Raw genomic sequence first — 16,726 nt, forward strand, 5'->3', positions numbered from 1 at the left:
TATGGACTTTTCCTTTAGGAAGCTGTCCAAACCTTTTTTTTTTTTAACTCTGCTAAGCTAACTGCCTTTACCACATTCTCTGGCAACGAATTCCAGAGTTTAATTACACGTTGAGTGAAGAAACATTTTCTCCGATTCGTTTTAAATTTACTACATTGTAGCTTCATCGCATGCCCCCTAGTCCTAGTATTTTTGGAAAGCGTGAACAGATGCTTCACATCTACCCATTCAACTCCACTGTAACAAGACAAGCCAAAAGGTCATATTACAGAACCAAAATAGGTCCTGACTATAAAGACACGAAAAAAAACTATACCAACTCATGAACAAACTACTAGACACCACCGTGGTCACCACATCTAATACAAACACCCCATCTGCAGACGCACTTGCCAAATACTTCAACGAAAAGATTGTAAATCTACGCAACACACTACCTCAGAACATCACTGACTTCGATAACTTCTTTGAGTGTATGGACCCAATCACCGGTGAATACCCAGTGGACAGACTCTGGACAACCTTCACTCCCCTTACCACTGAAACAGTCAACCAAGCGATTAATAGGTTCTCCAAGACTCACTGTAAACTGGATGTCTGCCCCAGTTACCTATTAAAATCCGCTCCCCACCGCTTCATAATAGACCTCTTATCCCACTTAAATTACAGGCTCCAACATGGTCTGTTCCCAAAGGAAAACTGCAACATCCTACTTACCCCAATACCAAAAAATACCAAGGAAAAACAGGTGATATCACCAACTACCGACCAGTAGCATCGATTCCACTGGTAGTCAAACTGATGGAAAGCTTAGTAACCAAACAACTTACTGACTACATAAACAAATTCACAATATTACACGAATCACAATCAGGATTCCGCTCCAACCACAATACTGAAACAGTACTAATCACTCTACTAACCAAATTCAAACAACAAATAGCAACAGGCAAAAGCATACTTCTCCTACAATTTTTAACATGTCTAGTGCATTTGACATGGTAAACCACAATATATTACTAAGCATACTAGAATACTTCGGGATTGGTGGAAGTGTACTTAGCTGGATCAAGGGCTTCCTAACAATTAGAATTTATCAAGTGAAATCAAACTCGAATATATTATCACCATGGAAAACAGACTGTGGAGTACCTCAAGGATCACCACTCTCACCGCTCCTTTTCAACCTAATGATGATCTCACTAGCCAAATCCTTATCCAATCAAGGTCTCAACCCCTTCATATATGCAGATGATGTCACACTATACATCCCGTACAGACATGACCTAACAGAAATCACCAAAGAAATCACACTCAGCTTGAACATCATGAGCTCGTGGGCGAACGGATTTCAACTAAAACTAAACACCGAAAAAACACACTGTCTAATCCTCTCATTCCAATATAACACGAACATACTCTCCAACATAACCACCCCAGACTACACCCTCTCTATCTCAGGTAGCCTGAAAATACTCTGAGTTATAATCAATCATAATTTCACACTTGAAAGCCAAGCGAAAGCCACAACAAAGAAAATGTTCCACTCTATGTGGAAACTCAGAAGAGTGAAACCATTCTTCCAGAGAGAAACATTTCGCAAATTGGTACAATCAGTGGTACTAAGCCACCTAGACTACTGCAGTGGAATCTATGCGGGATGCAAAGAACAAATCATAAAGAAACTCCAAACTGCCCAAAACACGGCAGCCAGACTCGTATATGGAAAATCAAGATTCGAAAGCACAAAACCTCTACGAGAAAAACTACACTTGCTCCCAATCAAAGAACGTACTGCGTTCAAAATCTGTGCCCTCGTTCACAAAATCATCAATGCTGAAGCCCCGGGATACATGTCAGAGCTCATAGACCTCCCAATCAGAAATATAACAAGATCAACACGAACATACCTAAATCTCCACTACCCAAGCTGCAAAGGACTCAAATACAAATCAACCTATGCATCTGGCTTCTCCTATATAAGCACACAATTATGGAACGCACTACCAAATGCCGTGAAAACAACATCACCACATAAACCTCCGGAAACTACTAAAAACTTACCTGTTCAAAAAGGCATACCCAAACAACCCAACTTAAATGCCTCAATTCTGCAACACAACAAAACCCAAACTCAATTGGACATAAATTACCTCTTCCTCCTTATGATTCCTAAATCTGACTGGCATGCACGAACTTTACCACAACTTCACTTTGTAATTGTTCATACCGATATTGGCGATCGCCTCTACAGTACTATGTAAGCCACATTGAGCCTGCAAATAGGTGGGAAAATGTGGGGTTCAAGTGTTAGAAACTAAAAAAAAAAAAAAGTGGTCACCAAAAAGACACCATCCCCATGCAGGGAGATGCAACTCTCAAAGAGATGCAAGAGAAGAAAGGGGAATAGCAACTGAAACTAGGGTTTTCCTCCATGGCTACCGGGTTACAGGGCACCATGTTTGACAGATATGTGGTGAGGGCCATGCTATGCTGGCTCCAGCAGCTGCCAGAGGGGGCCTGCTGGGAATCCAGGGTAGCCTTTCTGGCTGATGTTCTTACGATCTGGTCCGCATCACTTTGTGCTCTGTGGCCTCCACAGTGGTAGCCTGGAGGTGGTTATAGCTGTGCCATTGGGCTACAAATGCAACATCTAAGAAGCTTCTCAGTCAGCTTTGTTACTTGTTTGTGGAGAGGACCTTGAGGAACTGGTTAAAGACATGAGGGATGCTTGTCCTCTCCAGCTCCCCGAGTTGTGCCAGAAGGGCACCCAGTGTACCCTGTCAGCCAAGGCCTGTTCACGGATGGTGGATGCTTCTGGTCAGACAAGCATGAGTCTGAGTCAGGTCCGGGACCTAGCCAGCTCTTCAAGCAGGGGTCCTTTTGCAGCCCCCAAAGGGCAGGAGACCCAGGAACTTCTGAGGCTGCAAAAATGACCAAAGAGGGTACGCCAGGCCCCTCAATAGCTTGGACAAGGGAGCATATTGTCCCTTTTCAGCCATTAGTGGACCTATATCACCTTGGACCAGTAGGTTCTTGAGGTGATCAAATGAGGCTATGCCCTGGAGTTTACTTTCCAGTGTCCGATGCCTTCGTGGTTTCACACATGTGGCTTAGTGGTATTTTTATTTATTTTATTTTTGTTATATTTGTACCCCGCGCTTTCCCACTCATGGCAGGCTCAATGCGGCTTACATATTATATACAGGTACTTATTTGTACCTGGGGCATTGGAGGGTTAAGTGACTTGCCCAGAGTCGCAAGGAGCTGCCTGTGCCTGAAGTAGGAATCAAACTCAGTTCCCCAGGACCAAAGTCCACCACCCTAACCACTAGGCCACTCCTCCACTTAGTGGAGGCTTAGTGGTAGAGTGGCAGGCAGTCCTTGAGTACTGCACAACTTCTGTACATGTTGAATTTGCATCTTATTAGTTTGCAGCATTGCTGCAGAATGCTTTTGTGTCAATCTCACGGTAGAAACTGCATGCTCAGCCATTAGCGCATGGCTCTGCCATGACACTTTTGCATCAACCTAACTGTTTTGGCTATTATCACCTCCTCTGGAAATCTGCTCCAGATGTCTGTACAGTGTCTTTTGTGTGTAAGCTGCCTTCAGGGGCTCTGTCAGATTCTCATGGATATCCACTATAAATGGTTTATTACTTATATTGCGCTTTTATCCATGATAGAGTAAAAATAAACATATATATATAATTATAAAAATGCATAACATTAAAAAATCAATGTAAAAACTATGGTGCGCAATGTAAAACAATCCCCATTAGGGAGTGGTCTTCTATAACTATATAAATATGCATGAGAGACTTGCAAATGAATCTCATGTGTATTCATTGTAGGTAATCGGAAAACCAGATTGGCTAGGGGGTAGTCCAGAAGGAGTATTGTTTTAGGTCATGCTTGTCATAAGGACATTGAACTGTTTAAATAATGATGACGGGGTTAGGGCAAGCAGCTCTGTAGTTGATTATTTAACAGACGTTATGTTTAGCATTACCCTTCTGCCACCCAGCCTCACATTGTCTTATGAGCAAGATAGAACAGGGTGTGTTATGTTGACTAATGACGCAAACATATCCTGGGTGCCACAGAGCCCGGTAATTTGTGCTTGCCTTGTTTATACTGATCTGCAGTCTTGCAGGCTGAGGCTTCCAGAACTCGTGACACATCCGTAAGCCAGCAAAGTGACTCACCTTAAAGCTCTGCTTGCTAGAAATATGTCTTTCTGTTTTTAGTGCAGCCATTTCCTCTTCCCCCTCCAAAAGTAAAAGTATGAACAAATTGGCATTACACTGCTTTTAATTTGCTTTAAAAAGAAACTTTAGCCTAGTGCATCCAAAGTTTTGACTTCATTAGAATGAAAGAGAGAGAATTCTGTTTAAATTTCATTATTTATCTGATGTCCTTATTCGGGGCCTTTTACTAAGCATCACCCAGAAGCTTTGTAGATGGCTATACAGAGAAATAACAGACATAAAGAGTTTTATTGTTGAACTAGCTGAAAGCAACATTGGATTCTACCAAATATGGAACTGCTAGCCCTATGATAAGTCCTGGGTAGGAACAGCAACAGTCACTTTTGGAGCATCATTGTATTTTAAAAGGTCAAAAGATGCCAGCCCTTGGTTCAGCATCTTGTTGCAGGGGAAACAGTACTTCCTTATGCACGATTTGTTTAGAAGATGGCTAGGAAATCTCTTCCTATAGAGATTCATTCCTGACTGCGGAGGAGGCAGGTCAAATGGAAGTCCTTTTCTGCATCCAATGAGGACAGGTGAATATCAAAGAGGTCTGACAAACCCTCTGGCTGAAATGTGAGAGGACATGTGTAGCAAATGCACTGGAGCTTTATCCAAATCAGACGTGACAGCAAAGACTGTATGAGAATTTGAGAGGGGAATATCCTCTACGCAGGAGTAAATCCTTTTAAATGAAAAGGTACCTCCTGAAAGTTCCTGATAAATGATGTTGGGCACGTCCTTACAGGAATCCTGTACAAATTCATTGAACATTTTTTTGTAGGACTGTGTTTGGTTGCTCAGGAGAGACAGTAGAGGTACAGATGATGACTCACCAGCCACCATGCTGAAAGGGCAGATTAGTGTGGTCAACAGGACATTTCCAGAAGAAAAGTGGATGATAATGATACATCAATATAAGTTTATTGCATAAAGGGCTCAACACGGCACCATGTTTCGGCCAATGTGCCTGCATCAGGAGCCTTGAAAAGAAAAAAAAAATCAGCCGAAAATAAATAAAAACAAATACCCAGAGTTGGGCAGATGGGAATGTGTTGTAGACCATGATGAACGGTGGCACTGTCTTGTTTCATATGTGAAAATTTGTTATATGATGTTTTTATTGATATGTTTTAGATTTTCCATATTTAAATTAATCTTAGTTTATACACCACTAGATATAAGTAAATAAACCTAAATCTAAAAATCTCTAGGTAGTTGTAAATGAAGTTCTCCGAGGACAAGCAGGCTGGATATTATCACTGATGGGTCGTCGTCTGCGACGGCCCAGGAGACCGGAACTAATCCAAAAAGAAAGACTTTTCTAGAATGCGATGTCGCGTGGGGCTTGACGCACTGCGCATGCGCAAGCAGCTTCCCGCAACGCGAGCGTGTCCCCTCAGTTCTTTTTGATCCGCGCTGGGAGAGAGTTGTGTTCGCGCGTCTCTCTGTATTTTTCAACTCAGGAGAACCGTGTATTTCTCGCTTTTTGCGCCCCCTTTTCTTCTTTTCATTCTGTGTTTAAAAAAAAAAAACGAAACAATACTAGAATATAGTTTTCCTCTATTTTTTTAGTTTTTCTCAAATTTTCAAGTTTCCTTTTGTTTTCGTTGCGGCCGTCCTCAGGCTGCTCGGCCAGGTCTTTTCCCTGTGTCTCTTTTTTGACACCATCGAGCCGTTTGATTTAGCCTGTGCTCTTTTTCCGCCCATGTCATCGAAGACTCCCAGCGGCTTCAAGCCTTGTACTCGCTGTAACCGGACCATCTCAGGTACTGACCCCCACACGTGGTGTCTTCAGCGCCTTGGGCCCGACCATCTTCCAGCTAACTGTAAGTTGTGTAAATTAATGGAGGCAGACCCAACTGGCTCGGGAGGCTCAACACGAGAAACGTTTTGCTGATCGGTCCGGTCCTTAGACATCGGCATTGACATCGGTACTGAGGTCGGCGTCATCGACGTTGAGGGAAACAGCGACACCGAGAGTCCAGGTAATGGCTGCCGAAAGACTGCACCGTGCTGGGAGCAGTGAGGCATCGAGCGGGTCTCCACCTGCCTCAAGGCCTCCTGCTATGCAGGCCCCCCAGGACCGACCTTTGGCCCCGAGGAGGCGTGTGGATTCCACGTCCTCCTCGTCGGTACCGAGGAGCCTCGATGACTGGTGTCGAGCGAAGGCTAAGAAGCATCGTCATCAATCTCCTATGCTCGGTACCGGGAGCTCCGAGGAGCCGAGGGCCTCGGCACCCATGAAGCATCGACACTGGGAGGACCGTTCACCCTCCATACAAGAGGTGTCGCCGTGACGGTCACCTGGCAGCCTGGCACCGGCTCTCGAGCCCCTTCAGATCTCTGCACCGACTCCTGCTCGGCCCCTCAGCCTTTTCCGATGGCTGCTCTTGACGAGCGCATCAGAGCCCTTTTACCAGAACTTCTGGAAGGCTTGCTTCGTCAGTCTGCATCGGTGTCGGGGGTGCTTGCGCCTTCCGTACCGACTGTGGAGGCAGCATCTGGGCCATCACCTGCGAGGAGCGCTACCCGGGTCGATTCCCCCTCGACGTCGGTGGAGGAAGCTTCACCAGAGTCCAGGCAAGAGTCAACTTCTCAACACCCCCCACAAGGTCATCGATCCTCGACGTCGAGGCAGGCTCGGGTTCGGGGATAGTGCTGGGCAGACTTATACGGTCTGTGCCAGAGCCGGCGGTTAGGAGGCAGGGCTGGTGGTTGGGAGGTGGGGATAGTGCTGGGCAGACTTATATGGTCTGTGCCCTGAAGAACACAGGTACAAATCAAAGTAGGGTATACACAAAATTAGCACATATGCGTTATCTTGTTGGGCGGACTAGATGGACCGTGCAGGTCTTTTTCTGCCGTCATCTACTATGTATGTTACTATTGTTAATATGTGTCACAACTAGAGACCCCTCCACTGGAATAGTGGTGGGCCGAGTTCTATAGCCTAAGCTGCTGAAAAGCACTGACTAGGCCTGAAAATCTGATGATGGCCTTGTAGCTGAGTGCCTGTGGAAGCAGGGCCGCTTGGCAAGCCTTATTAGGATCTAGTGTGACATTCAAATACGGTGTAAGGGCCAAGATTGGGGAATTAATGGCAAAAATAGCAAAAAGTTTGGTTCATAAGATGGAGTCTGCTTTTGTAAAGATGGCATCCTGGATCATGAGATATGAATACTATTCTCTCTATGTTAGGAAAGTTGTTTACACTTCAGGAAATGGCAGTTATTAAGAAATATCAGAAAGGAGGGGGAAGGTGGGCACCTGATCTGCAGTTAAGTATGATTCACAGATGAAAAAAATGTGTCCCCATTGAATTGAATGGACAGCAGATGGTTTATAAGGTTTGCAAATCTAGGCAGAGTTTGGAATTTTCCCCAACTCTACCCAGAGGGCAGAACTACGGTCGGTTAACCTGAGATCTTGACTGATGAGCTTGCCAGATTGATTGAAGTTTCAATTGGTGAGAATAAAGATTATCTCTATCACTTGCTTTCCTAGTCTGTGCTTCAATTTCTTGATTGTCTATCTGTTTCTTGGAACATTCTTACACAAATAGTGTTCACACAAGTAAGGTGTCTTCTACTCCTCAGTACATTATGTGGGAGAATAGATGGCCAAAGATACACATAGACACCAGAACTCAGAAAGCCGAGGTCCTGGGTCTCAGATTTAAAATGAGCCTTCTGACACCCCCTCTCCACCTCCGTGTCAAAATGAGTCCTCTGAAACCCACCCTTCATCTCCGTGGGCATGGGTCCCCCGGAGGTCTAGAGAGGGGTAAATAAAACACTATGTTACACCTGCAGAGTTTGCAATGGCCCCCCTGCATAATACACTTAGGGAAGTGCTTATGTGGAATTGGTCTTGCCTTCTGTCTAATCCAGTCGTCCCTAAGAAGTCAGAGTCCCAGTACAGAGTCCATGGAGAGCCTGTGATGGTGAAGACCCAACTTCCTCACGATTCTATGGTGATGGACTCTGCTCTCAGAAGAGCCAGGAGTACTAGAGACTATGCCTCGGCGCCCCCAGGCAGAGAGTCTAGGACCCTGGATACTTTTGGGAGGCGTACGTATCAGGCCGTGATGTTCGCCGCCAAAATCCAAACATACCAGCTCTACACGAGCATCCACTTACGGAACTCGGTGAGGCAACTGTCCAGTTTAGTTGAAGCACTTCCTCCGGAGCTTGCTGAACCTTTTCACCAGGTGGTCAGGCAGCAGAAGGCGTGTCGTAAATTCCTGGCCAGGGGTACTTATGGCAATTTTGATGTGGCATCCCGAGTAGCTGCTCAAGGTATAGTGATGCGCAGACTCTCATGGCTGCGTGTCTCTGACCTGGATCAGAAGACCCAGTAGCGAATGGCGGATGTTCCTTGCTGGGGGGATAATCTTTTTGGAGAGAAGGTTGAGGACATGGTTGATACCCTCAAGAAGCATAATGATGCCATGGATTCTCTCTCCCGCCGGGCATCTTCTGCTACTACCTCCTCAACCAGGAGGTTTTTTGGAGGGAGGAGGAGTGCTCCCTATTCCTATAATAGGCATAGGTACACTCCTGTTTCTCGCTCCCGTCAGTGACGTGCGCCTAAGGTGCCTTCGGCTCCACAGCAAAATCAAGGGAAGGTCTTTTGACTGGCTCCAGTGCAGCTCATGTATATGGGCTTCACACTCAAGAAGCTTGGTCCTTTCAGGAAAGGGATCTTCAGATCAACCTCCTGGAATTACAAGCGATCTGGAACGCTCTAAAGGCTTTCAGAGATCGGTTGTCCAACCAAATCATTCTAATTCAGACAGACAATCAGGTTGCAATGTATTACACCAACAAGCAGGGGGGCACCGGATCTCGGCCACTGTGTCAGGAAGCCGTCCGGATGTGGCTTTGGGCTCGCCGTTATGGCATGTTTCTTCAGGCCACATACCTGGCAGGCTTAAACAACAGTCTGGCCGACAGACTGAGCAGGATAATGCAACCACACGAGTGGTCTCTGCACATGGACGTCTGCAAGATCTTCCGAGCGTGGGGCAGCCCCTCGATAGATCTTTTTGCCACTCAGATCAATCACAAAGTCCCTCAATTCTGTTCCAGACTTGAGGCCCATGACAGACTAGCATCAGATGCCTTTCTCCTGCATTGGGGGACAGGTCTTCTGTATGTGTATCCTCCCATACCTCTAGTAGGGAAAAAACTGCTGAAACTCAAACAAGACCGCGGAACCATGATTCTGATTGCACCTTTTTGGCCCTGTCAGATCTGGTTCCCTCTTCTTCTGGAGTTGTCCTCCGAAGAACTGTGGAGATTGGACTGTTTTCCTACCCTCATCTCTCAGAACGAGGGGTTGCTTCTACATCCCAACCTCCAGTCTCTGGCTCTCATGGCCTGGATGTTGAGAACTTAGAAGTTGCCTCTTTATGCCTTTCAGAGGGTGTCTCCCGAGTCTTGCTTGCTTCCAGGAAAGATTCCACGAAAAAGAGTTGTTATTTCAAATGGAGGAGGTTTGCCGTCTGGTGTGACATCAAGGCCCTAGATCCTTTTTTTCCCCCCTACACGGACCCTGCTTGAATACCTTCTACACTTATCAGAGTCTGGTCTCAAGACCAACTCAGTAAGGGTTCAACTTAGTGTGATTAGTGCTTATCATCAACTTATAGAAGGTCAGCCTATCTCTGGACAGCCTTTAGTAGTTCATTTTATGAGAGGTTTGCTTTTGTTAAAGCCCCCTGTCAAACCTCCACCAGTGTCATGGGATCTCAACGTCGTTCTCACCCAGCTGATGAAAGCTCCTTTTGAGCCACTGAATTCCTGCCATCTGAAGTACTTGATCTGGAAGGTCATTTTCTTGGTGGCTGTTACTTCAGCTCGTAGAGTTAGTGAGCTCCAAGCCCTAGTAGTTCATGCACCTTATATCAAGTTTCACCATAACAGAGTAGTCCTCCGCACACACCCTAAGTTCTTGCTGAAGGTGGTGTCGGAGTTCCATCTGAACCAGTCAATTGTCTTGCCAACATTTTTTTCCCCGTCCACATACCCGCTCTGGTGAGGACAAGTTGCACACCTTGGACTGTAAGAGAGCATTGGCTTTTTACGTGGAGCGGACTAAGCCCTACAGACAGTTCGCCCAATTGTTTGTTTCTTTCGACCCCAACAGGAAGGGAGTTGCCATCGGAAAACGCACCATCTCTAATTGGCTAGCAGATTGCATTTCCTTCACTTATGCCCAAGCTGGGCTGACTCTAGGGGACCATGTCACGGCTCACAATGTTAGAGCCATGGCTGCGCCAGTGGCTCACTTAATGTCAGCCTCCATTGAAGAAATTTGCAAGGCTGCAACATGGTCATCAGTCCACACATTCACATCTCGCTACTGCCTTCAGCAGGATACCCGACGCGACAGTCGGTTTGGGCAGTTGGTGCTGCAGAATCTGTTTGGGGTTTAGGATCCAATTCCACCCCCCTAGGCCCATTTTTGTTCTGTTTCAGACTGCACTCTCACTTAGTTGTGTTTCTTTTTAGGTCAATATCAGTTATGTCCTCGCCGTTGTGAGGCCCAATTGACCAATGTTCATTGTTTTGAGTGAGCCTGGGGGTTAGGGATCCCCATCAGTGATGATATCCAGCCTGCTTGTCCTCGGAGAAAATGAAGATACATACCTGTAGCAGTTATTCTCCGAGGACAGCAGGCTGATTATCATCACAACCCACCCTCCTCCCCTTTGGAGTTGTTCCTGTTATAGTTTTTGCTTTTTAGAAACTGAGGGGACACGCTCGCGTCGCAGGCAGGAAGCTGCTTGCACATGCGCAGTGTGTCGGGCTCTGCGCAGTGTCGCGTTTTAGAAAAGTCTTTCTTTTTGGACTAGTTCCAGGCTCCTGGGCCCTCGCGGACAACGACCCATCAGTGATAATATCCAGCCTGCTGTCCTCGGAGAATACCTGCTACAGGTATGTATCTTCATTATTCATGGTGCCTTGGCCCAGTAGTGGTTGGTTTTAAATGAGCTGAAAATCCAAAGTTGTAGGAGGAAATTGCTTGATCAGAATAAAAATGTAAGAAAATGCATAGGAGTAAAGCTGCTTCAGCCTGCCCCTGGTTACCTGGAGCTAAATGATCACCAACCAAGGTATCACAGGCAAATCAACAATTTTGTATTTTAATTAGTATATTGTGTACCACCCAGAAATTCTACTGATTGGGTGTTATATCAAACAAAGCTGGAATAAACTTAGAAACTTGATATTGAATTCTTTTAAAAATAGATCTGTGCTTAGTTTAGGCTTTTATCTTTTGGGTATTTTCATTAGAAAGTTTAGTTTTTTTTCTGATTGCAGGTTCAAGATTAAGTCCTGATTTTGAAGGTAAAGCTTTTAAGACGCTATGACCGACTCTGTGACTAGCAGTGCTGTAGCAGGTAAGAAGATTTTGAGAGAGGTTTACTAAAATACATTTTATTTCCCAAGTACAGTGTGAAACTATAATGCATAAAATAGTGTAGGCAAAGGTATATATTTTGCCTGATTAGTCCGGGGGGGGGGGGGGTGTTATGGGCGCAAGAAAACGGCTGCACATCAGGCCCATTTCCTTCTCTTCTGTTGACTGGATCTCGACTGCTGATTTGATCGTCACCATTCAAATCAGCAGTTGGAAGCTGAGCAATAGAAGAAGAAGGTGTTGCCTGGTATGCATCCATTCATTGCCTCTTTGTGCTTCGTGATCAAGAGGGGGTTGGAGCAAACCAGGGAGCTGTGCCATGGTAGAGGGGGCTGGTACAGCGGTAAGGAAGGGAAAATAATGTCAGTTGGGGGGACAGAGCAAGCTGGAGGGGAAGTAGCATGGGAGGAGGGGGGGAAAAGAGCAATCTGGAGGTCTGTGCCTGTAGGAGATGAAGAATGAGAGCAGAGGGATATGTCTTGGGGGGGGGGGGGGAATTCTGGGGCCAGAGGTCTTGTTGGGAGTTAGAGAAAGAGACTTGGGTGGGGAGAGAGAGAGAGCGCGACAGAGGGCAGAGAGAGTGTTGGAGAAGATAGAAAGAAAGCGGGAACGGATAGAGGAGTTAGGGGCAGAGAGAAAGATGGGAGGTGTTCACTCTAAAGAATGGCAGAGAATGCTTAGGAATTGAACCTGCCAGGAAAGAGGTTCAAGCCAAGTTGGGGCAAGAGAGAGAGCTTGGGAGAGTAAATCCTGGAGAGTGCTGCTGCAGGGGAGGGTTCAGCTTGAGGAGCAAATAAGTCGGGGCAGGGATCATGTCAGATTACAAATAATGTAGAATTGTGTGCAGAATTTTCTAAATTTTTTTGTGTAAAATTCCCTCAGAAATAAACTTTCCCACTTGTTAAGTTGTTGCTGTAGTTCAATAAAATACTTACCTTATTTTCCTCCTTTATTTTTCTCTTTTATTTAGGTTTCCAGATTTCTTTTACCTACCCTATCCTTATTTATTATTGTGCTTCTCCATTTTTGATTTCTAAGTCACCTTCTGTTACCCATTCTATTCACCCAGCCCTTCTACCCTGCTACCATCTTTCTTTCTTTTGCTTATTTCATTCCTAGGTCTCATTCCTTTTTATTTTTCGTTACCCCACTCTGCCTCTCTCCCTCCTTTCTCTCGGCCCCTCCTTTTCTTCAAACACAGCCTTCCTCTCTCAGTATTCATGCTTCCGTATTTCTCTCATATTGCTGTCCTCCTGCTGCTGTTGCACATTCTTCTTTTCTCTTCCACCCCTCCTAATCTCTCTTCACCACACTCCAGTAATTGGAAAACAAGACCAGTGCTGGGCAGACTTATGGTCTGTGCTTCAAAAATGAGAAGGACCGAAAGATCAAGTATGCATATGTTGCATCATACCGTATGCTATGAGTTTACCTTGTTGGGTAGACTGAATGGATTGTGCATGTCTTTATCTGCCATCATCTACTACGTTACACTCCTTCCCCCTTTATTGCTTGTGCTTCCTTTTCTCAGCTTAATGCTCGTTTCATCCATTTCCTACCTCCTTTAGCTTTTCTCCTCTTGCCTTTATCTCTTTTTTTTTTTTTTAACCTTCCTTCCACCTTCCAAGCAGCGTATGCTCAGTACTGCCAGTCCCCGTAGCCCCCTCCTCCTTTTACCCACACACTTCTATTTTGACAGGAAGGTGCATGAGTAAAAGAAGGAGGGAACTGTGGGGATTAGCAGCACTGAGCATGTTCCAAGTTCTGCAGCCTAGTCTACTAACAAGAGCAGAATGCATCAAGCACTTTCGCTTCTGTCTGCCTGCTGTTGATTTCGCCCTCAAAATTCCACCCGTGACTCTAGTGCATAAAGGAGAGGTGATCTAAAGAGTTCCAAAAGATATGGTCAGTATATCAACTGTGGGAGAGGCCAGTCAGAAATCAGAATGGAAGAACAGGCATTGTTGATAGCGTGTGAATAACAGGCCAGTGGTGTGATCTGTGATGGAACCCCTCTGTTGACTTGCCCCTTTTTTGTTTTCATTCTTTGCTATTTAATCACCTTGACTTGAAAGAACTGATTACGCCCTCCCTCAAGACACCAACAAGCGACACCGTGCAACCAGAGGATATCAACGTGGCCATTATTGCAGGTATGAAGTCACTCAGACACAGGGCGCAAGGGTTACCCAATTGATGTGGCAGAATCCTTGAAAAAATGCTGAATGACAAACTTGAATATTATCATTTGTTTGGTGAGATGATGTACCCCGCCTGTAATAATCCTTTAATGCAGAGGCTTCAACAAGTGGCAGAGACAGCTTTTAAACCCCCCCCCCCCCCCCCCCCACCCCGGGTGCATTGCACTTACCTCCTGGGGTGCTGGGAGCAGCAGCAGCAGCGTGGCTGTCAGCTCCGCCAGTTCTCCCTGGACAGAGTATCTTGCAGCCACACAAGTGAAATGACTCTCCCGTGACATAACTGACCCGGACCCGTAGCAAAGCATAAAACTAAAAAGTTATTTACATATGCTCTCGTGCAGATTCCTGCTCCCTGAACAGTATAAAATGCCGACTGAGACCGCCCCTTTCCAGTTTTTTTCTTTCCGCATTGACGGTTAGACCCGCGTACTCGTATTATTACCTTGTGCAGTTTCTCTACAATAATTTTATTTTCTTTAATTGTTTTATTTATTCCTCATATTTCCCTCATTATTTAAAGAATTTAATTTAGCAGCTATTTTCTTTCCTGTCATGCCACCGAAGAAACAGGGCTTTGAGCGCTGTGTGGCTTGTAAGGGCAAAATGTCAAATTTAGACCCACACGATCTATGTGTGCTGTGTTTAGGGAAGGCACACTTAAATACTAGCTGTGAGAAATGTGCCAGTATGCTCCCTCGCACACGGAAGATTAGAGATCTAAAAATGTGAGCAGTTCCTGACTTACCTCAGCACTCGCCTTCTCATCAGCTGGGTAAGAAATATACAAGCAAGAGAAAGCACTCCGATGAGGGGAAAAACTTGGAGAGTGTATTTCCTCTTTAAATCAACAGCCTGCTCAGCAGCTGTTTATATCTTCTCAGTCTCTGCCACCACAAATCACTGATTCAGTTGTCGGTGCCGAGACTCAGCTTCAACATATGCCCCCCCTGGATCATCAGGGCTGGCTCAATCTCCTCCTAAGAGAGCAAAAATGATACTGATCCACAGACTGGCACTGAACTCGCTCATTCTCGTGGGCACCGATCTGCTTCTTCACCTCATCATCAGCTCAGAGCTCACTCTCATCGGCACCATCATTCTCGGCACCGAAAGAGCTCTTCTTCCTCTCATCGGCACCGACACAGCTCCTCCCATTCTCATCATAGAGCTGGCTCCTCCCACTCATCATCATCGACCTGGCTCCTCCCCTTCTCATGGGAACCGATCCAGCTCCTCCTCCTCTCACCAGCATAATGCTTCTTATCAGCAATTTTCTGGTTCTTCTTCTTCACATGCTCACACCACTCCGAAAAGGATTCCATCTCTCTCTCCACAAGGAAGACAAGATGTAGTTCACCATACTATGTCTCATAGGCATCAATCAGATTTTTTGGCCAATATGCCTCATGACAATGCCTCTCCTTCTTTTCAAGTGTCTCATTCCAATCAGGATATTCTCCAGCCACTTCGAGGTTTTTTATTAAAAAATTAAAGCCAACAGCACTCAGCTTCTCAGCTGCCGTCGGAAGCAGCAGCATCACTCTCAGGCACTTGGTCACAGCAAGCGTTCTTGGTCAGTCTCTACATCAGAATCCATGGCAGCAGAAATTGTTTCCAATTAAGAATCCTCTCCTCTACATCCTCAGATTCAGTCTAGAGCTTTCTCTCCTGATTATCATTCTGACCATGATGCAGACACGCCGGGATTGCCTTCAGATCCCTCTCCTCTGCAACCATCTAAGTCCTCTCAACCTGAGGATGTTTCATATCCCAAATGCCTTCTCAAGTTGGCGTCAGCTTTAGACATTGTCAACCTCCCAACCTGACCCCCGATCAAAGAAGCTACAGGCTCTTCGCTACAAACAGGCACCGAAAGAAATAATAGCCCTTCCATTACATGATGTCCTTGCGGATCAGCATAAACTTATTTGGGCTAATCCTTTTTCATCAGCATCCACAAAAAAGAGTTTGGATACAAAATACAAGGTCCAGAATACTTTGGGATTTGGTAAACCTCAATTATCTCATCAGTCTATAGTAGTTCATTCAGCCATGCGTAAGCATAACAGTTCACGAGACCATTCTAATTTTCCACCAACTAAGGAAATGAAGCTCATGGACTTATTGTGAAAAAGGATGTATCGAAGTGCCATGCTCAATGCCCGGATAGAGCTTCATATATTTCATTACACTGACTATAACTGGCTCACGATTCTCCTAAACCTAACTTTGCAGCCTCCGCTTTCGCTTCCACTAGAACCGGACCTGATAACGCAACATCAGGGCAGTCTTCTTCATCCGGACATTGCATCTCTACCCCTCACGGCTTGGCTGATCGGTCCCAGTCGAACATGATTTTTTTCTCAGGGCGTTCTCAAAGTTCTTCTGGCCTCCAGGAAAGCGTCCACTCTGAAATCTTACAGAGCAAAATGGAAGCGTTTTTCTACTTGGTGTTCCAGTTGTGGTCTCTCACCGGATAACGTTTCCCTGTCTGGTGTCTTCGATTTTATCTCCTCCATCTGGCAAAATCAGGTTTATCTTACTCGTCAGTAAGACTCCATTTGGCCCTCTCAGTGTTTCATGATCCGGTGGACAATTTGACTCTCATGCAACATCCACTTTCAAAACGATTTCTTAAAGGGCTCATGCATCTTTACCCTCCTATTTGTCTGCCAACACCAGCATGGGACCTTAATTTAGTGCTTAATGGACTTATGTCTTCACCTTTTGAACCACTACACAGCACAGATATCAAATACCTTACCTGGAAGACACTGTTGTTGATCACTTTGACCTCAGCTCGCCATATTGGTGAAATCCAGGCTTTAGTCCACTATCC

The 16,726-nt window shown here is 45.6% G+C and overlaps 1 protein-coding gene across 2 annotated transcripts in view; it reads left to right on the forward strand.

Annotated features, from left to right (window-relative positions):
* SMAGP (small cell adhesion glycoprotein) overlaps positions 1–16,726 on the forward strand; it is an 86,284-nt gene that overhangs the window by 33,413 nt on the left and 36,145 nt on the right. For both annotated transcript variants that reach the window (XM_030198279.1, XM_030198280.1), the window contains 2 exons: positions 11,587–11,666; positions 13,762–13,839. In XM_030198279.1, coding sequence (XP_030054139.1) covers positions 11,633–11,666; positions 13,762–13,839 — 112 coding nt within the window. In that variant the 5' untranslated portion in view covers positions 11,587–11,632. The remainder of the gene's footprint in view (positions 1–11,586; positions 11,667–13,761; positions 13,840–16,726) is intronic.

Source organism: Microcaecilia unicolor, chromosome 3 (assembly GCF_901765095.1).
Source record: "Microcaecilia unicolor chromosome 3, aMicUni1.1, whole genome shotgun sequence".
Taxonomy (NCBI): Eukaryota; Metazoa; Chordata; class Amphibia; order Gymnophiona; family Siphonopidae; genus Microcaecilia; species Microcaecilia unicolor.